Source organism: Coenobita brevimanus, chromosome 42, assembly GCF_032717465.1.
Source record: "Coenobita brevimanus isolate Jiangsu-jjx chromosome 42, ASM3271746v2, whole genome shotgun sequence".
NCBI lineage: Eukaryota > Metazoa > Arthropoda > Malacostraca > Decapoda > Coenobitidae > Coenobita > Coenobita brevimanus.
Window position 1 is genome coordinate 12,557,590 of NC_136995.1, and position 23,431 is coordinate 12,581,020.

The 23,431-nt window shown below is 41.6% G+C and overlaps 1 protein-coding gene across 1 annotated transcript; it reads left to right on the forward strand.

Annotated features, from left to right (window-relative positions):
* Positions 1–22,479, forward strand: sfl (N-deacetylase and N-sulfotransferase sfl). Its single transcript, XM_080270680.1, has 16 exons — positions 1–312; positions 5,857–6,099; positions 7,150–7,402; positions 8,999–9,184; positions 10,106–10,309; positions 10,865–10,991; positions 11,653–11,790; positions 13,923–14,083; positions 14,348–14,476; positions 16,500–16,682; positions 17,383–17,603; positions 18,258–18,384; positions 19,087–19,238; positions 20,604–20,780; positions 21,367–21,487; positions 22,387–22,479. Exons 1-16 carry the CDS (start codon positions 44–46, stop codon positions 22,477–22,479), a joined length of 2,784 nt encoding a protein of 927 aa, XP_080126806.1. The 5' UTR covers positions 1–43.
* Positions 22,480–23,431: the final 952 nt, after the last annotated feature.

A 23,431-nucleotide genomic window follows, 5' to 3' on the forward strand; every position in this document is an offset into this window, starting at 1 on the left:
TGATTGCCTGGCCTTCTCCCAGCCACATTAGAAACGTGAGAATATGGAGGACAAACAGGGGTGGTCGGGTTCCCCCTCCTTGGACAGTTATGCGTGGGGAGATCGGACCCGGATAATAGTGCCGACCAGTCCCCAGAGTGCCAGAACTTTACCCCTGGTGTGTCGGCCATGGAGACTATGGCACCGGACGACACACTGCCTCATAGGGTCCAGGAAGGCGTCATGTCGGAAGTATGTGGTGGTGGCGGCTATTGTGGTGGTACTTGTGGTGGTCTACTCCCTACGAGAGTCGTCACCACGCTCCTTCCTCAGGTAGGAGGCCAGATATGATAGCACGTCCCACATCTGTCCCCTCTCCCAGCTTCGTAAATAACACCTCCTGCTTCTTGCCGTTTCCCAGATTCATAAATAAGCTTGTTTAAGGCGATTATTGGGCAGTGATGTGCAGAGGCATGACTTTGGGTTTGAACGGTTTATTTCTAACTAGTTTTGCTCATTTAGTTTTATTAGAGGATTAAAGTTTGTCCCTGACTTATGTTTCTCAACACCACCTATGTAAGTAAGTTGCCATTATTTTTTTCCCTTTTAATGAATTATTTTTCTGGAAGAATATGACATGGGAAGATTTTGCATTCCACTCTTCCTGTCCTTATGATATATCAATTAAAGTTGTGTACAGGAGTGAAAATATAGCAGCAGTCACAGTTTGCTTACCAACTTTTATCCTGTCAGTTAATACTGTAATGTACTTGGCTATAGCGTAACACCTTTAGTAGAATTGTATCTTATGTCTTTTATTTCCTCATTCCCTTCACAGTTTTATTCAACTTAGGTGAGGTGTTTGGTAATGCAGGGGTTAGATACTACCTTCAGTAACCCTTTCGCTATGATAGATCTCCCATAAGCTAAATAAGCTCACAAAGCATTAGCAGTGAGAAACTACAAGGGATGACATCACACAGCGGGAGTTAAAGATTCGCATACACAATTTCCACATAGGCTACATGTGGCTGTCTTGGTGTGCGAACCTTCGGCTGTATTATGGTACTACTGGTGTTAAAACTGGGAGCTCAAAAGATGTGGACAGGCCACCAATTTTTGAAAAAATTTTTAAGTCGTGTGTTGCTAATGGAACATGTCTGACTTCCCTGTACAGTACTGTACTGTTGTTAACTTCACTCAGTAATGTGGTACGCAGACTGATATATCTATGTCTGTTGCCAGACGCCGTAGTCCCATAAGGGGTGGCCACAAACAAATTGCCTCCACATCACCCTGTCCCTCATCATTTCACTTGCCTCCCTCCAGCTCACCCCCCTCTCTCTCATATATGGTACCTCTTCACTCCATCTCTCCATCTCATCCTCAGCATCCCCCTCCCTCTCCCCCCCTTCCACTTCACCCACATACACTCACCTCATTAGTCTCTCACACTCCCCATGGCCAAACCACCTCAGTGTACATCTTACACTTTCTGTCACATCCACATCCACACCACAATGCTCCTTCAGTTCCTCATTTGTCAGTTTGTCACTCCATGTAACTCCACATGCTCCTCTCAGATAACTCATTTCCACTGTTCTCACTCATGACTTGTGTCCCTCCAACAAGGAGGGATTTATCACTTGTAACAATTACAGGGGTTCCATTAATGACCGTCAAAAAATATGGGCTTGTCCACACTTTAGCTCTTTTAGTTTTAATAATAGGCCTATGGCTGTTGTTTTTTTATATAGAAATGTATGTTTTATGTGCTTACTGTTGCCAGCCATTTTTGATATTTTGTAAGCAGTCATTAATTTCTTGTCTTTGTATAGAGTAATAAACATATAGGCCTAGTGCATGCCTTTGAAAGAGCATGTGGTACAGAACCTATGTACAATACCTGTATACACAAACTTAAAACCACATTTTCTCTTTTTTATTTCAAACTCTGACAGAAGAACTTTTAAAAAATTCAGTCATTCCTATGTACAATGTAACAGTTATCCTTAGTCCATCATTCATTATATCATAGGCCTCCATATTTTAGAATACTGTACAGTGTAATCAAGCATCTGAAAATGAACAGATCTTGATTTGACTTTTAGAGTTTTCAAGGATGAGTTTTCCTGGCATTGTTCCCTTACCTATGCATGAGAAGAAAGAGCATGTTGTATAGCCTAATATGTAGTGTTGGTAATAGTCATTGGTAATAATTTATAGTTACCATTCATTTTGAAGCTTTAAGACTATACAACAAGGTTGTTAGAACTACTCCCCAACATTCCTTGTCATAGTTATACAGTAATATACGTTGCTGAAAATTTTTTATGACCAACACAGAACTGTAATCATGCTGTTATAGCCATCTTGGTTTTTATTGTGAGATTTAACCCATTGAATTTGGTGATGTATTTTTCTTATTATAATTGTGTTTCACCACTTTTGAAAACTTTGCAGGAGTAAAGAAAGTGATAGCTACCTAATGTAACACTCAAAGTAATAGATGACATGTGAGAAATATGAATTTGTTGTTTGCAAGAGAAAATTGTTGTTGGTGTTCACCCAGAATCATCAAAATGTTAACCCAGTAGATTACAGGCTGAAGTTTCACTTTTGTAGTCCACCATCCTCCTGTGGGGGATAAGGAGGGAGTTCAAAGGGAAAAGGTAAAGGTGGGGGCAGATGCCATGAGACTGTTAGCTGCAGTGCTCATCTCCATAACTTAGGCCTTTGAGCCTTGGGCAGGTTTGGTACTGCTTGTAATGCCTGCCAGCTGCTTCTCTTCTTAGTGAGGTAAACAGTAGGCTGCATATGTATATTGCACAGTAAGCAGAAGGCTGCATGTGTATATTGCACATTGATTACCAGTACCCTCTGAATTATGTATATGACCATTGTACTTATTACAAAGACTTATCTCTGGAAGCTACATGGTGTATTATGGTGTATGGTGTATGGTGCTGGTTATGTTGCACCAAAGTACAGTACTTGCTTTCATTGACCAGCACTTGTGAAAATATTAATTCTTTGACCAGCATCAATTATATTTACTCCCACTCTGAAGTTCCGCTCACAAACTGTAGGCATTTGCTGGTATTTTGTGTAGTTCATTGGTCACTGTCGGTATTTGAATCCTCTTCTCCTGCCAGATCAAGGAAACTTAAGGTATTGCAGTACATGAGATTGGTTCAGGAAGTTTCCTGTATTGTAAGAGAAGCCGTGGCCTGTTGCTACAGATTTGGTTAAACTTTGCAACCTTATGACAGGAGATGTACATAAACACGATGGATTTGCTTTCAGTCGGTCTGTATCTGGAAATCTGTGAAACAGTTTGATACTTTGATACTTTTTAGGTCTTGCTTATAGTAAAAGTAGTGTTGACTGCTGGAGTATGCCAACATGAGACAGCTGTCATCATGAGTTTATACACACAGATTGAACTGTGATTGAAAAGCATTACATTTAAATACAGTTCTTTATTGTACTTGATTTCATTGTCTTTGAGATACAGTTAGAAGACCAAAGTTAAGGTCCAAGGAGGCTGAATTCTACTGCATGGCATTGTACCAGTACCTGTATACAGATCAGTGTTAACAGTATTGGTGGCCCCCAAAACATGGTGTAAGAGTAGTACATTATATGTCTTATTTTTCAGTGTGTTATCAGGCAATTTCATGTTTCTAAGGCCAAGAGAGATACTGAAAGGTGCTGTGTACACAGCTCTACCCATATAGCCTAAGGCATAAAGGTGGAGTCCGACATCTTGAGGTACTTAGTTGCGTTGCTTATCTCAATAACTCAGGTCTTACCTGTGGTGAGTTATTCACTCACTGTCCTGGGGTACCAGGTCTCTACATCATTCAGGGTACCACACTTACTTTTTCTAGGTGCCCATTTTATCTATAACCCCACAAAAGGTGGATGGACAGCTGAGTCAAGTAGCACCATTAGTTGTATTAGGGTTTGAATCACGGAGTTATTGGGCTGGCAGCTTCCTTTCAGGAGCTTTTTGAGTCTCATGTACTGAAGTAAGAGGGATGAAGAGCATTTAAAATTAGTTGCTGGTCAGAGGATTAGAGATTATATTATTTTTTTTCTATAGTGTGTTATTGTGTGTGTTTTGTGCTGTATACATTAACACATTATATCTTTTTGTGTGGAACACGTAGAGCCATGTTCTTAATAGCTTAGGAGGCCTTCCTGTACCTCTTCATGACAAGCAAGCGTTATTATCTTGTGTGGTTGTGTGTAGTATAAAGAAGTGATTAGTGACATTGCTTGTAAGGGAGTAGCATGTACAGTAAGTCCTTATTGTATGTTGCCATTTTTTTCATTTAGCCTTTTTAAGTCCACAGCAAATTACAAGAAAGGTTGCCTGTTAAGCCCCATCATTATATATAGAGTTCAGGCTCATGAACCGGTTTGCTGCAGTTTGTTATTTATGAGCTTTGATATTGTGCTGCCATGATTCCCTGTTTTAATCAGTTAATCAGTCCCTTTGTTTATGGTACTAGTTGTGTGAAAAGTGTTTATGGTACTAGTTGTGTGAAAAAGTTGTGATAAATTTTTAAACTCATCTGTGATATATAACAAGGACTTAGTGTATCAGGTTATAATATTCAAATACTGTAGGTCACTTCCAAAGAGGCATCAGAAAGTCTCCCAGGCTCACAAGATTGCAGTGTTGTTTTTGAACTGTGTGAGGCTTTACTAACATCTACTCTGTGTCAGTTGCACAGTTGAAACATCTTGAGTGAAGGGATGTGTGTGTGTGTGTGTGTGTGTGTGTGTGTGTGTGTGTGTGTGTGTGTGTGTGTGTGTGTGTGTGTGTGTGTGTGGCCAACGTGTGTGGATGCGTATAGAGAGCTTGTGTATATGTACCTTTGTATAGGTGTGAATATCTGTTGGTGACAATAATGTGTGTTTAGAAAAATAGTAAAGGTGCAAAGTTGCAAGAAAGATTGGTATAATGGTGTTAGAATGTGATCAGTATATCATAGTGGTGTATCAAGATATGTTGGTAAGGATGTTGGTTTGAGTAGATTGTGATGTAGATGTAATACCAGTCTGAGACCGTGGAATGGTGTCAGTAGCTTGTGGTGTGGGTGTAATACAAGTGTGAGAGTGTAGAAAAGGGCTTTGCTGTGGGTGTGGAATAGGTATAGCTATGATGTGCAGTATAGCTTGCTTGTCAGGAGAATACATTGTAGGTGTATGTAAATCCTTTGTTGTAGCCATGTGTGTGTAATAGAGTCATAGTATTGTGAAGGTGCAGTAAGGTGGTAATGTTAAGGCTGTTGCTGTTGTTGTGTAGAGGGTTTAGTCCTGGTGTACAGGTATAGCTTGGGTGCTGATATCAAGTGGAGACTGAAAGAGAACAGCCTTGTTCTCTGTTCTAGCTTGATGTGGCCCCCAGATTCAATTTTCTGGTGTGGTGGTGATAATAGTTTGTCCATAGAGAGGCTGCAGTGATGTGGTGCTTATATGAGAATGTGGTAAGAATGAAGTGGTGGTGTAAGAGTGTGATGTTCATGTAAGGGTGCTCAGACATTGTGGTGTGAGTGTGATTCTGGTGCCAGGGTGTTGGTGTGTGTGATTGTGGTGCCAGGGTGTTGGTTTGAGCGTGATTGTGATTTCAGAGTGTTGGTGTGTGTGTGTGATTGTGATGTCAGGGTGTTGGTGTGTGTGATTGTGGTGTCAGGGTGTTGGTGTGTGTGGTTGTGGTGTCAGGATGTTGATGTGTGTGATTGTGGTGTCAGGGTGTTGGTGTGTGTGATTGTGGTGTCAGGGTGTTGGTGTGTAAAGGATATAGTCATGATGTAGAGGTATTGATTGGGAGCTGACATTGGGTGGAGACTGAAAGAGAAGCAGCCTTGTCCTGTGTTCCAGCTTGGTGCGCAGTCGGCCCCCGGAGTCCGTTTTCCGTTGTGGTGGTAGTGCAGCGGGTATGGTAGAAGGCGGTGGGGGCAACTCAACCCTCAGGCCTCACCGTGCCCCGCCACGCTCACCGGAAAACAAGCTGCGTGATGAGCCGAAGGTCCTGCTATTTACTGAAACTCAATACTCCAAGACTGGCAAAGCCATCGCTAACATATTAGTTGCCAATAGAATTAAGTGAGTACCCTTTGTTTTCATTATTGTGATACAGTTTCCTTATGTATTGTACTTGCTTGTATACTGTAATTGTGATCCAGTTGATTTCCTTTTTTGCTTATGAGGCTACAGGTCAGATTAGAATGAGAGTTGAATAAGGGTTAATTAATGGCTATATTGTGTCAGGATGTCAGAATTGTATCTGTATTGTATGAAAATGTTTTATGATATTTTTATCTTTTGGAGTACTCATTGCAGAATTCAAGTGCTTTAGTAAATATATAGCAGAGAAGTTTTTTCTTGGCTGTACAAAAAAATAGTTTATCTAGTTTCCAGATGAAATGTAAGTAACATACTGTACTGTAGCATAGATGTTACTGCTGCGTATAGATACCATAATCAGTTACCATCATGAATATTCATTTATTATAATTCTTTATAATCATAGCTATGTGGTCCTATACTGACAACATTTTTATAGCCGTCATCATTATCATTTATCCATCTTTATAAATCTTAGGGGGTGCCTGTCCTCTCTTCCTTCCTTCTTTCCTTACTTCCTCTTCTGTCTATCTTTCATTCTTTCCTCTTCCTTCTGTTTATGGTGACTCTACACTGAGTGACAAGCCAAATGGTTTCCTGTACACCAGGAATCCATTTACTATGCTAGGTGGTAACCATATAACCAAATTTTGGCGCTTGGTGGTTTAGTGGGTAATTAGGGCGCTCTAATCAGATTGAGCCTGTGTAGGTTAGCATCCAAGGAGTGGTTGGGGCTTATTGCTCACATAATGCCACTCAGAGATGAGTGAGGCTGGTTACTCTGATCTTAAATGGCAGGACCAACTTGCCTAGCCCCAGGCTTCTGCACTCCTCGTGGGGCAAAATAGGATTGGGTGATGGATGGATAGATGGATAAGTCTATCTGTCTATCTATTGCCAGACGCCTCAATCCCGTTTGGGGTGGCCACAAACAAATCGCCTCCAAGTCGCCCTGTCCCCCGCCATTTCACTGCCCTGCTCCCAACTCACACCCCCCTCTCTCATATACCTCTCCACCCACCATTACAGGTACAAAATGGAGGTGCTGGGTAGGTCACTGCCAGGGCTAACCAACCTGTCCCGGGGCAAGTATGGGGCAGTGGTGTTTGAGAATTTTGAGCGGTATCTGCAGCTGGACCCCTGGAACCGTGAGCTGCTGGACAAGTACCTGCGTGACTACAGTGTGGGTGTGGTGGGCTTCATGCCGGCCAGGGAGGACACCAAAGTTGGGGCCAAGCTTAAAGGATTCCCACTCTATGTGCACACCAATATGGCGCTTGAGGTAAGGTGATAGGAAATTCTTTTTTCAGTACAGTATTTTTGGTAAATGTTATTTTGACCCCAGGCTCATCTGGACATGAATCTGGTGGACTGCAGGCTGAAGTTGACGTCTTACAGTCCACCATCCTTCTCTTTGGGGGTACAAAAAATGAGGGAAGATAGGTAGTGAAGCCACCTGGTTATATTGGCACCACCATAGGAAGGCATCCCTCTCCAGCACCTTGGTAATGGTAACAGCCAGTCAGATTTTACCCCCTCAAGGAGTATGGGCCTAATGCAAGGCTGCCAGAGTCCAGTACATTATTAAGATAGATGACCAGCATACATCATCTATCTTAATGACCATTTGGCAGCACTTCTTAAAACTTGGGGATGGAGCCTGCAAAAGGCCATCACTCCAGGTGGGTGTTTACATTAGACCACTGATTTGGCAAATTCTGCATGGTTGTCATCTTCCTGCCTCTTTTTTTTTTTTTCCCCCCCCCACCTGCAGATGGGAACTTTGGTTTGTAAAAAATGTGCAGATGGTTAGGCCTGCGATGCTTAGTCAGGTTTCTGGGGACTAGAATGGTGAGTGAAGTCTGGTCTGCTTTGCTGGGTGTGCTGTTGATTAGCACTCCCTCTGCTTTGTTTTCTCCTTCCTTGCTTTCCAGATCTAACTTCCCTCCATCCTTAGGTGTTAAAATTAGACTGGAATGATGATTTTGTGTACAGTGTTGAGGTAGTATATATTTTATATTTTTGTACAATACAGTACTAGCAGAATTTTCAAGTGGTTATGGAATGTGAGAGACGGAGAGACAGAGAAGAGGTTAAGAATGTTTGGTGTTAAATTGCTAGATGTCATCATCATCTCTAACACCTTGCTCTCTCCAGGGAATGCCCCAACAGGGAGTGGCTGTTGTAGAACCACCTCCAGGTTACTATATCCTCACATACCTGGTACATCTCTCACTATATCAGTTACTCTGTTTCCTTCTTTCTCACCATTCTTCCATTTTGCTTTCCTTAACCATATTATGTATGATCTTCCCGATCTAAATTTATTTTCAGAGTAACTTTTCAAAGACCGCCTTTGGCACACCGTTTATGTACCAGTACATTCTTTGAGGAAGTCTGTGCCATCTCATTGTACCTTTACCTTTTTTTTTTTTTTTTTTTTTTTTTTTTTCATTAAATCTGTATTTCATTTTCATTTTGGAATGGAAGAATGTCTATGAGGGAGAGACAGACAAATGAGGAAATTAAAAAACATTGTAGCGTTGATGTGGATGTGCTGAATGAGATGATTTGGCCAAGTACAGCAAATGAAGAATGAGATTGATTATGAGCATGTATGTAAGTGAGGGGGGAGGGAAGAGGATGAGAGGTAGATCAGGGTGAAGGGATGAACTTTAGAGGTACATAAAGGAGGGTAGAGTGAGATGGGGAGAGGACAGTCTGATGGCAGAGGACAGGGTGATATGGGGGCAATTTATATGGGGGCCACCATGTTCTGGAGTAAGGCATGTGGCTGTAGTTAGGTAGGTAGAATTGATATGAATACAATATCATGTTATAAAAACATTAATCCAACCTTCTCTTTGTGTGTTTGCAGAATGTGAGCCTCAACGCAGAGAACCCAGTGTTACAACTGACTCGTGCTGGTGGAACCATAGTGGGCCCTCTCCTTGGCACAGACTGGACTGTTTTCACCCCTGAGGACCCCACCTACATCCCACTGGAGTGGGCGTACCCTGCTGTCACACACTTCTCAGAGGAGCGACTCATCACCGTCATTCTGGTCCATAACCTTGTGCATGTGTTGAGAGTGGGATACATACAGTACTGTACATTGCTGGTAGTTCTGCCTCATATTCAAGCCAGGACAAAAGCTTCTGTTAAAAAAATATGCTTAAATTAACCAAAGATTATAGCTATCACTGACCCAGCATTAGTGTACAGTTTTGTACCATTAAGTCCACATTGTTGTTTAATTTTGTTATGTTAAATTTTGCTTAAAAGTTATAAAGCCACAGTTAAAAAAAAGAAATAAATGCTCATTAACTCTCTCAGGATTCAAGAGTGGAGTGAGTGTCCCAGATGTTTGGAGCTCCATTTTGTTTGTCACCCAGACCATATGATTCAGCTCAAGAGCCTCGAGTATGGTTTATACAGTACTTTTTGCTCTAAAATGGGTATTGTAATAAAGAGTCAGTTACTTTATGTGGCAGTGAAATTGCTAAAGGTGTTGCTTTAAATCAATTTTGGGAAAATCAGGAGTAAGCTAAGTAGAATGTCATTAAACCCCTTGAGTCTGGTGACGTGTTTCCCATTTTATTCTTACTATTTGCAGATTATTTTATTGGACTTGTGATGAACTTGTAGTAGTTAAGGGGTTAATATAGGCTTTATCTAACTACTTCAGTTTAAATATTCTCTCGGAAGTTGATTAGATAAATTTAGAAATAGGAAGAATAATAATAAAACAGTTATTTGATTCAAGGGGCTAATGTAACATTTTATCTGCACATATTGCAAACTTCAAATGAGGACCGATTGCACTGTAATAAGATATAAATGCAGTGGTAGTGCATTGAATTAGGATGATTTTGACTAGTTTTTCCCTATGTCAGTGTTTTTGTGCTTTCTGTGCCTTGCCTCACCCCATCCTTCAGTGGGAATAGAGGTCTGGTTGATGATGATGATGATGATTGTTGTACAGGACCAAGGCCAGCTTGATGGGATCCCACGTGTGTTATTTGGAGGCAGTCTGGACCTGTGGCTGCATCGACTCTTATTCCTGGATGCAGTCTCTTATGTCAGCCTGGGCCGCATCCCCCTCACCCTTGATCGGTACATTCTGGTGGACATTGATGACATTTTTGTTGCAAAGAAGGGCACCAGGATGACCACCAATGATGTGCACGTGAGTGGATTTTTAAACCTTTTAGTCCAGGTATGAATGAGGGAGGTGTGCTTTGCAGGGAGGGCAGCTTGATGGTAGAGAGAGAGTACAGGGTGATGTGAAGATGATTTGTTTTGCCCATCCCCTCTATGATTGAGATGAATGGCCATAGATAGAGGAATAGACAGATTCTATGTCAAGTTAGATCACATCCCCTGTGTCTTCAACCAATGCATCTTGGTGGACATGGAAAACATTTTCGTCACAAGGAAGGTGCCAGGATGACCACCAGTAATGTTCCTGTGGGTTGATTATACTTTGACGTGGAGGCGCAGTTCTGAAGGCTTGAGTGATGTGTGAACGGTTGTGTGGCACTTTTCACTGGGCATTGATAGTTTCCTCTCACTTTATTTATTTATTTATTTATTTATTTTTTTTGAGGAAGAAGAAGATGAAGAAGAAGAAGAAGAGGAGGAGGAGGAGGAGGTGATAATGGGTGATAATAGTAATGACATGATGATAATGATGAAAATAATGATAATAATAACAATAACTCTTATTCCTTTTTCCCTCCAGGCCCTACTTGAATCTCAGAAGCGGCTACAGGAGATGGTCCCTGGGTGGCACTTCAATCTGGGCTTCAGTGGAAAGTACTACCAGAACGGCTACCCAGAGGAGAATGAAGGCGACCATACACTGCTTGGTGGGTACAAGGATAGCCAAGTGCTGGTGATGATATAGGCAGTAGGATAATGATGATAATGGTATAGGATGTAGGATGATGATGATGATAGTTTCTTGGGGAGTATAGATGAGAGAACAAGGAGACTGGGAGTAGATTGATGATTTAATGTTAATGATGATGAAATGGGAAGGTTAGAATGATGAAGACAATGGTGATTCCATGGTGGTTAGAGGTGAGAGGAATTGGAGAGTTGGAAATGGGCAGTTTTAGCATTTTTAAGGAGAGCAGTTTGAAGTAGTGAAAATGTTAATTTATCATCAACACTGTAATGAAACTACCTTTTTTGAAGCAGCCATGAAGAACTATCTATCTGTGTGTCTACAGCCAGTCCTCTTAATCCTGAAGGTGTGGCAATGAACAAATTACCATGTCATCCTACCCTCCACCATCAGGCTGCCCTCCCTCCAGTGTACATCACTTTCATTTATACACCTCTCCTCCCAATCCCTACACCTCATCTTTGGTTTCTTCCTCCCATTCTCCCCCTCCACTTCATTCCCACCATCCAAGCCAATCTCTCATTCTCAGTTCTTTCCATATGGCAAAGCCATATCAGGGTACTTGTACTAACACTCCAGCACATCCACATCAATTAACCGTGGCATATTTCTTTGTGTAGATCATGTGGATGACTTTTGGTGGTTTGGTCACATGTGGGGCCACACACAGCCACACAAACTCCTACAAGAGGAGCTGGAGCATCAGATGCAGCTTAATAAGGACTTTGCCATAAGTCACGGCATACCCACTGACTCAGGTATGGTACAGCATATTATGTCGTTGTTGTTGCTGCTGTTGTTGGTGTGGCAATGTCAGGCCCATCTGGATGTTACTGTTATACCAGTGGACTGCAGGCTGAGGGTGCCCTTTCCCTACAGTCCACCATCCTCTTTTCAGAGGATAGGAAAGTAGTTCAGGAGCATTTATATAACCAAGCAGTGGAGCTGTCCTGTTTTATTGATGCCACTGCTGTATGGCAGCCCTCTGGAGCATCACAGCCAGTTATAGAGATAAGGTCTTTTATGGTGTGTGTTTGATATTTGTGTGGGAAATTTTATGTATGGCATTTGTGTTTTTACCTTTATTTTAATTTTGTCCGTGCTGTATAGCAGCAAAGACCTTTGGCATTTTGGTGCCATGACCTGATAATTTAATCAATCAGCCAGTCAGTCTGTTAGTGAAAATCTGGTCCGTCATTCTGTGGAGTTGAACCTCTTCGCTGCATTGCCATATTTTGTGTGATAGTTGCCTCAGATGATAGTATTCAACTTTGGAGAGACTTTCTGAACTGAAGGGGGTAGATATAGGCTTTGTTAACCCCCCCATTATAAAATGTGTCCCCTCAGCTGAATAAAATCATCTGGAAATAGTAAGAATGAAATTAAATTTGGTTGTGGATTTAAAGAAATTAAAGTGTTTAATGTTACCAGGTTGCAGCATCACAGTACATCATTGTGGAGTTTGTCCCATTCATGACCGTTAGTACACTGTTGGGAGAAGTAATAGTTATGATGATAATGTTGATGATAATGACGATGATATTCGTCGTACTTCTAGACAGTACAGTATAATTTTAGCTGAACAGACACCTACTGGATGGAGAAGATTAATACTTTGTTTACAGCCTGGTTGCAGCATTGTGCCATGATTGCTTATCTGCTTCTTGAATGAAAATATGATATCAGACAGCAAAATTGGAATAGGAATCTCGTATGGAAAGAATGTAGTAGTAGTAGTAGTTGTTCCCTAGGCAGTCTGGCCAAACAGCCCCGAGTCCCTTAGGAAGGCCATGGCCGAGACCGGGCTTTCCCACAGGGCTCTCAAAGAGTGTATGTTGTGTTGTTGGCGTAGGTGATTGTGTGCAATGCAGTCTTCCATAATGTGCTTAATAGTATGGGGTGCTGTGTTGCATCCTGGACAGGCATCAGCGACAGAGTCATCCAGCCTCTTCTGGTAGCTTAAGAGGGCTGGATGGTGCCGACATCTCAGCCTGGCCAGGTGGACCCTGTCCTCACGAGGAAGATAGGATTCAGAAGGATGGATGTCAGGAGGCCGGCATGCAGCTGTGTGTTGTCTTTAAATGACTGAATGGAGCGGCGAGTGATCTGAGTGTGGATATGCTTCTGGAAGCTGGTCTGAGGTGGGCGAGGGGGGAGAGATGACAGTATTTGTGTATGGTATTGTGTGCTGGGTGTTGTTTTGATGTTCCTTGGTGTGGGTGGATGTGCTGCCATGTACTGTAGTGGATGTTGTGGGTTTGTGGAGGCTGCAGCAAGAAACTGGGTGCCTCTCATGTCTAGGTGATCCTTGACCTTGATGACTTTGGTTTCTTGATGTAGGTGGTCTGTGGGTGTAGTAGCTGTGCAGCCTGTGATTATTTCTAGGGCCTTGTTCTGTATGGTCTGTAGAGTGTTGTAGTGTGTTTTGGTCAGGTTAGAAGCCCAGGCAGGGCTTGCATAATTCATCACTGAACGTATGTATTGTTTGTATGCTGTGGTGGTGGTTTCTTTGTTGTGTCCGAATGTTGTATGGGCAAGTGACCTCAAAGCATTGAGTCTTGGTGTTATTTTATTTTTAATGTTTGTGATGTGTTGTTTGAATGACATTGATGTATTGTATGTTACACCAAGGATTTTGGGTGTGTGTTTGTGTGTGGTAGTGGAGTGTTGTTTATGGTGAGGTGTGGGATGTAACTGTGTTCTGCTGTCCAGTTTGTGAGAAGAGTAACTGTAGATTTGGCTGGGGCTATTTTGCGCCTGTTTGTGGTGAACCATTCGTGTAGTGTGTTGAGGTAAGGTTGAATGATGTGTGCAGCTGTGTTTGAGTTTTGGTGTGTACATGTAAGTGTTATATCATCTGCATAGGAAAGAATGTATTGTTTGTTGGCAGGTTACAGCATCGCGCCGCACCACTCTGGAGTTTACCCCGTCCATGAGCCTCTATACGCTGCTTGGAAGAAGGTGTGGAATGTGCGGGTGACATCCTCTGAAGAATACCCTCACTTGTACCCTGCCAGACTCAGGCGAGGCTTCATTCACCGCAACATTATGGTGAGGAAATGGAAAATGGAGTTGGAGTGATGATGATGATAATGATGATGATGATGGTAATGACAGCAGTGAAAGTGGTGATGATAATGGTAGTGGTTGTGGTGATAACACTGGTGATAATGATGATGGTAATGGTGATTGTGATGGTGATGATGATGATGATGTTAATGACAACATTGAAAGTGTTGATGGTGATAACAGTGGTAGTGGTGATGATGATGATGACGATAATGATGATGATGATGATGGTATGTGTTTCCCCAGGTGCTGCCAAGACAGACATGTGGCCTCTTCACCCACACCGTGTTCATAGATAGTTACCCGGGGGGACGTGAGGTGCTAGACAGGTCCATACATGGCGGAGAACTCTTCCAGACTATTGTTTACAACCCGGTAGGTCACTGATGGATCGAGAAAGGTTGCATATGTAAGAAAGGTAGAGAGTATATTTAGCCTTCATTTAAAGTTAGTTCACTTAAAATAGTATTTTGCATGTACACTTATGAGACTGATGGTTTGGGTGGGTCTCTTTCTTTTATATTCTTCTCTTCCTGTTTCTGGATCATACTCAACTTTTTTTTTTTGGGGGGGGGTAAGAAGAATAAGATGATCTTTTTTTTTTGGGGGGGGTAAGAAGAATAAGATGATCAAACTTTTTAAGTGCTGGTCCAGTGGTTTAAGGCACTCCAACTGGATGAAGCCCATAACAGTGTGCATCTCAGGGGATTTATTGCTCACATAATGCTACTCATGGGGAGTGAAGCTGGTCATGATAATGATGATGATGATAAGTGAGGAGGAGGAGGTTTTCAAGGGCTAAGGTGTTGCCTCTGTGTAAAGGACATCAGTTGGAGTGTGTAGCACTTTGCATCCTCACCATAAATGTTGTGATGCCACGTCCTGGGGCTCTAGGCGCAGCTCGTAATGAGGCAAAAAAGGATTTAATGACAGATAGATAGATCAAAAGAAAGAACAACACATACAGTCACACTGGGCCTCCATTGATTGACTGGACTCTGGGCAGGTACAGCTCCCAGATCCAAAACCTGAGTCATTTTCGGGAAGTTGATTTTAGGGAATGGGGATTCCATGATCTGGGACAGCACCAGGGCCAGACAGAAGATGAGGTCTTCCTAAATACTTTGGGGGAAGTTGTTTTCTAGGTAAGGGGATGTCCTCTCCACACTGCCCCTTCTTGTGTAGTTACCTTTACTACACAGGCAATACTTGGCCTGTGCTCTGTTTTCCTCCAGCCTTTTTTAATACAGAAGAAGTGAATCAGAAATCTGTAGGAAAGCTTGTAAATTTGAGGGTTAGCTGCTTGGGCTAAGTTTCTGTGTATTTGTGGCTGAAATCTCTGTGCAGATGTGAATGGTTATGTAACTGCACTCATTTCACTGTTACTTGACCTACTGTGATGTAACTATTTACCAGTATTAGTAATAGAAGATGATCCATGCCATGATGGAATGCAATAGAGAGAATGTAGAGCCATAGCATTGTATTTTTCAGTCACTTTTTTAATTGTTGTGAAAAATGCTGCAGGACAAAAATCTGGGCCAAGTAAAGATGAAAGGACTGTTGTTACCAAGCCCAGTAACACTTCACTCTTGTTCACCTGGTAGTATGCCCCAGGGTGGTGGTAGGCTTCCATCTACTGCTCACAAAATATGTAGTTAGACTGTAAAATACTCAAAGAACTTGATACTAATCCCACTGTTTTGTTCTCTTCCTCTCCCTTACCCACCCTTTCTACCTCTCTCCCTTTCTTGCTGCCTTACCTCACTTTATCTGCCATACACTTATACGTTTCATCTCCATTCAACAATCTGTAAAGTATATACAAGGATTTCATCCAAATCCCACTTACCTCTTCCCATTACCCCTCCCCACCCTCTCTGTCTCCCTTCCTTCTCACCGTCTCACTTCACTAAGTATTTATTCATATCTTCCATCTGTATCTTCTGAATTAAAATTTCATGCCATGTGTGGGTATATAGGAATTGCTCCAGAAGTATCAACTTTTTTTCACTGACTTTATAACTGTTTAAGGAGTGAGAATGAAATTTATATTGTCGTTCTCATCTTAAAATCAGCACAGTGATGACAGATGTTGAAGTGAGAGTGAAATCTACATAATTGTTTACATTTTTAAAATCTTTTCTTACTGCTTTCATGCCACTTTGTTGTCTGCCATCATGCTAACCTTTCTCCAATTCCTACACCCTTCATACTCACACATACATTTCCATTGAAGCTCCCCACCTCATCTTTGGACTCCTACTCCTCTCCCCTTCTACTTCATTCATATTCACCTTGTCAAGCTCTCATTCTCTCCACACAACCACACCTTCTCAGGGTATGTGTCCTAGTGTATTGCAGTATGTCCACATCATCACCAAAATGTTATTTTCAGATAAGTATATTCATGACCCACCTTAGCAACTATGGCAATGACCGTCTGGCCCTGTACACATTTGAGTCGGTGGTGAAGTTCGTCAAGTGCTGGACCAACCTGCAGCTGCGCACGGTACCACCACTGCAGCTGGCAGAGGAGTACTTCCACCGATTCCCTGATGAGGCTGATCCGGTGTGGGGGGTATGTGCTATTAACCACCAATTGTGTAGTAGTAGTAGTAGTAATAGTAATAGTAGACCCAGGTTCATCTGAAATGTAAACCTGGTGGACTGCTGGCTGAAGTTGCCATTATGCAGAAGTGCATCATCCCCCTTTAAGAGGAGAGGGAGGAAGGTGGGAGACATTTATATACCTGGGTTGCAGAGCTGTCTGGCAGTATTTGGTGCCACTGCATGAAGTCATCCCTCTGCAACACCAACCAAGGGTGTGAGTTGGTTAACTAGCCTTATGCCCTTTCACCTTAGAAGACATAATATGAGGCTGTCTGATTCTGTTTGTATTGTAAGTAAAAATTTTATTGTAGGAGGAGTGGAGTGGTGAAGGGCATATACTCTGGTGGTGTTAGTGCACGGATAGATGGAGTATACTGTATATGGAGAAGCACATGACATGGATTGCACCCATCATTTAACTTCAGAAATTGATGAAATCTTTCTCGCATGGGTTTTTCAAATGCATAAAAAAAAAAAATGTGAATGATAGGCTTCAAAGATGAAGCAAAAAATTTGTTTGAAGGCTTGAAAAGTAAGTGAATGGATGTTTGGTTCATTTCACCGGGACTCTGTTAATACGGTAGTTATACCTTTTTAGTAGGAAATATGGATAGGATGTTGGTGTTGAGGATCAGAAATAACTAATGACAACCACCATATCTCATCAGTACCCATGTGCCGACCATCGACACATGCAGATATGGGCAAAAGAGAAGACTTGTGACCAACTGCCCAAGTTTCTGGTGATTGGTCCCCAGAAGACAGGCACCACTGCTCTTTACACCTTCTTGGCCATGCATCCAGCCATCCTTGCCAACTACCCTTCACCTGAGACCTTTGAGGAAGTGCAGTTCTTCAATGGCAAGAACTACTATAAAGGCATAGACTGGTGAGTGAAGCTGGCGCAGTTAAAAATTAGAAAGGAGATAGTGTTAATCCCCTCCACCTGAATACAGTTTTTTTTTATCGTGGTACCAATGATTCAGAGTCTGCCCAGTGCTGAATGATTAATTAGGAGATGGCAGGCACGCAGTGCAAAATGCCTGTATGCCCTCAGGCTGAAGGGTTTACGTACTCTACAGCTGGTGTTCAAGAAACTTGATATCTACCATTTTTTTTTTTTTTTTCTCAGGCAAAAGTTGCCCTTCATTTGCAGTCCATCTTCCTCCTTTGGGGAAATAGGAGTGTTGAGATGTGTTTTTATCAGTGTCACCACATGAAGGCATCCCTCTCCGGTACCACAAGGCAAGAGTGGATGTTTATGAGTTGTATAGTGTCTTGTATGACTAGGAGGGTGTGAGTGAGGTGGAGGGAGGGAGGAGACTGAAGATATGAGGGAGAGGTGGGATGAAGAGGTATATGAGAGAGGATGGTGTGAGCTGGAGAGAGGGTAGCCAGATAACATAAGACAGGGTGACATGGAGATGATTTGTTTGTGGCAACCCCATATGGGATTAAGGTGTCTAGCAGTAGATTGATAGATCAGCTGGAATAGAGAAGGGTTATGTGTACACTCATAATTCACCTTTTCCTCACCCTGCAGGTATATGCAGTTCTTCCCAGTGCCAGCCAACTCCTCAGCCAAGTTCCTGTTTGAGAAGAGTGCCACGTACTTCGAGGGGGACATGGTGCCGCTGCGGGTCAAAGCTCTGCTGCCCTCTGCAAAGCTGGTTAGTTATTGCTTTCATTGTCATCATCATCATCATTATCATCCTCATCGTCATCATCATCGTCTTTGTCATTGTTGTCACTGTCATCGCCATCAATATAATTATTTTTATCGTCATCGTCATCATGATTTTCACTAATAAATGTGATGGGTAGGATCCTATTTCCGGATTTAATCTGATCCATTTAGTTGTAGAAATAGGTTTATGATTATGATGATTATTATATGTGAGTAAACTGTTATAGGTAATTCCAGATACATAGCAGTATAGTTTTTTTCTCACATTTTATTGCAACATGTTCTTTTGTTGACAGTATTTATACCTGTAATGCGCAGAACTTACTCCTTCAGTGTTAATCAGACCCGTCATTTAAGAGCTTGTTTCTGAGCTAACTAAAATGGTTTGACATTAGCTGGAATATAATTTTAAGTAATTGCCATGGATATTGAAGTGTTCGTGGAGACTGTGTTTAACTCCATCAGTAGTGAATAACGTAATATAAAATTACTGAAAAATGGATTTTATATCATCTTGGTGGTGATTGTGTCTAACATTTGTAACCCATTCATTCTTAGAGATCTATTGGTATCTGAAGAAATTACGTGGAGAAACTATATGACCATAGCAAGAGCAAAAAAGAAACGTCACTATCACAGTGGATGTGCTAACTGAACTTTACCCTTGAACCTGTTGTGTCCACAGGTGATCACCATCATCTCTCCCAGTAAGCGGGCATACTCATGGTATCACCACATGCGCGCCCACAGCGACCACACAGCCCTCCAGTACTCCTTCCACCAGGTTATCACATCCACTGACAAGCACCCACGCCCACTCAGGAACCTACGCAATAAGTATGTGCTCTGGTTGTTGGAAGTGGCGTTTTTATGTGTGTGTGGTAGTTGTGAGATTGAGTCAGGATTCCAGGGGCTTGAATGGTGAATGAATGTGAGTATGGCCCTTTTAATTGGAAGTGGCATTTTTATGTGTGTGTGGTAGTTGTGAGATTGAGTCAGGATTCCAGGGGCTTGAATGGTGAATGAATGTGAGTACCGGTAACTATGACCCTTTTCTTTGGACAGACATTTGCTAGCTTTCTTTCTGTCAGGCTTTTTCCTACTCTCTGGACCCTGCCTCACCCCCTCCTTTGGTGGGAAAAGAGTTCAGGATGATGATGATGATGACATAAGTTGCATAATCCATAAATAAAATAGATGAGAAATAAACATACCATTTGCAGTCATCCGTTGGTAAGGAAAAGGTTCAAGGGAGGCAGTTGCATGAAGATTTGGCCGTAAGTCAGTATATTTTATCCCTTTGTGCATAAACATTTTGGAACTGTAAAATAAGACACATGGCAGTAAATATGGTGATTTTGTGAGGTGCCTAGTGCTGGGGATAGTGGATTGGGTGATGAATGGATGGATTATAATGTGGTTTACTGTGTACCTGCTGGAGACAAAATGTGTGGATATAATTGTTATGGTTTTGTCAAGTGCCTGGTGTTGGAAATTTATAGTCAGATGCTAAAGTTTGTTCATATCTGCCTAGTTCTCACTGTTGGATTCATAGGTGCCTGAATAAGACATAGTGATGCATTTAATCACCCACATATGATTGAGGCAGGAGAAGTGAATGGTCTTTAGTATTTGACTGTACATGCAGCACTTAGAGCATTGGCTAGACCGGTTCCCAACATCAACAAAAACTAATAACATAAAACAAGGTAGTTTCTGAATTTTACTGCATGCCTATTAGGAATAAGATGTATGGAGCTATTTAGACTATAGATGCGGTGCACAACTCTGAGGTTGTCATTATCGTACCCTGGCAACCTACCATTGAACAGTGCATCTGATTTCGTATCATACCTGAATCATATTATTATGCACGAATATATTATACACAAATATATTATACACGAATATTATTATACATGAACATATTATACACGAATCACATGCGTCTCATATTATACACAAAATCAGACACACTTTTGAATGGTAGGTTGCCAGGGCATGATAATAACAACCTCAGAGTCGCATGCCGTGACTATAGTTTCATCAGGTTCCTAGTGTGTACATGCAGCACATATTGTTGACTGGACCTCTTCCCAACCTGAATAAGAAATAAAGATATAAAAAGGGCATTTGTAACAAGATTTACTATACGTCTGTTGAAGATAAAGTGTGTGTACCTAACTCTAATGCATGTGTCAGGTGCCTGGTGCCGGGGATGTACGCACGGCACATAGAGCGTTGGCTGGACCACTTCCCAGCCTCACAGATCAACATCATTGACGGAGAGGAGTTGCGGAATGACCCCATCTATGTTATGAATGACCTTCAGCGCTTCCTGGGAATACAGCCTTTCTATAACTACACACAGCATCTCAGGTGAAGGCAATTTTTATTTATTTATTTATTTATTTGTATATACTGTATATTTTATTCTACTGTGCGCTTCTTTGATTCATAAGGTGTAGTTTTAGTTATAGTAATTGGTATGCATATTTTCTTTGTTTACTTGTAGTGATATATATATTTTTTTAAATGAATGCAACTCTTCCAATACCAAGGGTCCTCTTTTTGTTATTTAATTACAGCATTGGTTATGAAAGAGAGAATTTTGGTGACATTGAATGATGAGGAAATGGATATGTTACATGGTCCTAATTTTGAATGATTCCCTTTCCACATATTACCCCATACATGGTCAGGACAATTGTTGCATTGTATTTTAGCTAATGCTAGAGTATTTTATTGAGTTAATAGTCATAGAAGGCCAATAATGTTAATATTAGCACCGTTAACTCTCTTATGATCAGGGAATGTATAGTATTTGATTTCACGTAATTCTTTATTTTTTATTTTTCTATTTTTTAATTTTTTAAGCAATTCATAGGAGCCTGAGAGTGTTAGTGGAAATCACGGTTAGGATATTGATAATGGTGATGGACATATGCTGCTTTCCCACCCATAGGTATGACAAGAGGAAGGGATTTTTCTGTCAAGTAGTCGGGGATGATCGAACCAAATGCCTTGGGCGGGGGAAGGGCCGCGTCTACCCTCCCATGAATGAATCAGATGCTAAGCTACTGAAGGTAAGACGTACATTTTCCGACATTTCCTTTGGAAGTTGCTACTCCTCACCCCACCCTTGGGTGGGAAAGGAGGTTCGGATGATGATGATGATGATACTCTTAAATATAGCTGCTGTGGTCTTGTGGGTTATAGAGCCAACCATCAGCCAAGAGTGATAGATTTGGTCCTATGCAAGGGCCATTGGTTAATGTTAGGAAGGCATCCAGTAATAACACTAGTTGCAACTCCAGGCTCATCCGGATGTGACTCTGGTGAATTGCCACCTGGAGTTGACTGTTCCCTGTAGTCCACCATCCATGTTTCAGGGGATAGACAGGGAGTTGAGGGACGTTTGTATAACCAGACAGCGGAGTTTCTTGGTTACAGGGAGTTGAGGGACATTTGTATAACCAGACAGCAGAGTTTCTTGGTTACAGGGAGTTGAGAGACGTTTCTGTAACCAAACAGCGGAGGTTCTTGGTTATACTGTTGCCAACACATGAAGACATCCTAAAGTGCCACATGTTCCAACAAAGTCCCTGAAATTGGCCTTGCACCGTAGCCTCCCAAGGGGGGTGTAGGTGATATAAAATTGCATCAGCATAACTGTTCCTTTGTGTTGCTGTATTTATATCATTTCATTATTGATTGTTTGTATAATTAATATTTACATATTATGAAGAACAGAAGTAAATTATTCAGGAAAAGCTGTTATTGAGCTTAGTGTGTTCATGGGGGTGATGTTGAAAATAATTGCAAGAAATATATGTACTATATATATTTAGGAATATATTGATGCCAACAGTTGTGATGACATTGATGGTGATTGTAATGACTTTGATGACGGCGATGATGAGTGTAATGATAAGTAGAGTTGTAAGGACGTTGATGATGATATCTAACAACATATATCCTGCAGGAGTTCTACCAGCCCTACAACATAGCCCTGGAGAAACTGCTGACAAGACTAGACTACCCTGTACCTGGGTGGCTGGAGGAGGAGCTGCAGTGAGGGTGGGTGAGGAGGTGCAGTGGAGGGCAGACTCAGGTGATGCTCAGGACTAGACACACTTTGAACAGACTGGATCACTGGTGTCCTTGTGGTGTGTGTGTCACTTGTAGATTTATTGTAATCCTTGGTAAGTCATGTAGTTTATATGGTTGATGGCTCACATGACAATTTAATGAGCTGCCCACTTGTGTCGGGCATGTGCAAGACAGCTGTGTACGCACTTGCTTACATTTATATATACAGGTATACTGTATTTGATTTTCCTGCAAGTTCGATACCGTATATATACATACATCTTAAATATTGCTATGATGTATTTGTGATTTAAAGTGCATACAGTCAGATGTAATTACTTAACGTGTCTGGTTTGTGTCAGGTTGAAGCTAATCATCGCTAGGACATCTGTGTGTTTTAAATAAGCTGTACAAATGACAAGAGTTAATTCTAAACATTATTTGAAAATCCATGTACTCTAAGCCAGTCATATAAACCACAAAAATTAAGTGTTTACAGTAGTTTGATAAGTTATAGATACACCACAATTGCATAAGTAATCCTGTCTATTCCACTCAGAATTAGTGAGATCGCTACAGACTGTGATCCCTCAGCAGGATGAGTGAGTGAACCTTTACATGGCTGCTTGTAATGGGGAAGATGTTGAAGTCCAGAGTGTTTACTAAGGTTCCCTGGTTAATATCAAGAATGTCAATATAAACTGTAAGCTCTCTTCAGGAACAGAGTGAACCTTTATATGGCTGCTTGTGATGGTGGAAACTGGAGAGAACTGTGATGGATGTGGTGGCAAAAACATGGGAGAATTGTGGTGGATATTTTGTTTATCCCTTTGGTGATGGTGTATGTCATTCCAGGTAACGTTAGGCAGTTTTACTCAGCTCAGAGAACTTCATGCAGCAGATAGATTAAGAACTACCTCAATGAAGAATGTGACATA

What these genes read in the sequence shown, in the direction of transcription:
- sfl (XM_080270680.1), top strand. Translation starts at nt 44, where the DNA reads ATGGAGGACAAACAGGGGTGGTCGGGTTCCCCCTCCTTGGACAGTTAT. An exon ending in TCATTCACCGCAACATTATG is followed by an intron (nt 14,084 to 14,347) that starts GTGAGGAAATGG and finishes GTGTTTCCCCAG; the next exon opens with GTGCTGCCAAGACAGACATG. An exon ending in TGCTGCCCTCTGCAAAGCTG is followed by an intron (nt 18,385 to 19,086) that starts GTTAGTTATTGC and finishes TTGTGTCCACAG; the next exon opens with GTGATCACCATCATCTCTCC.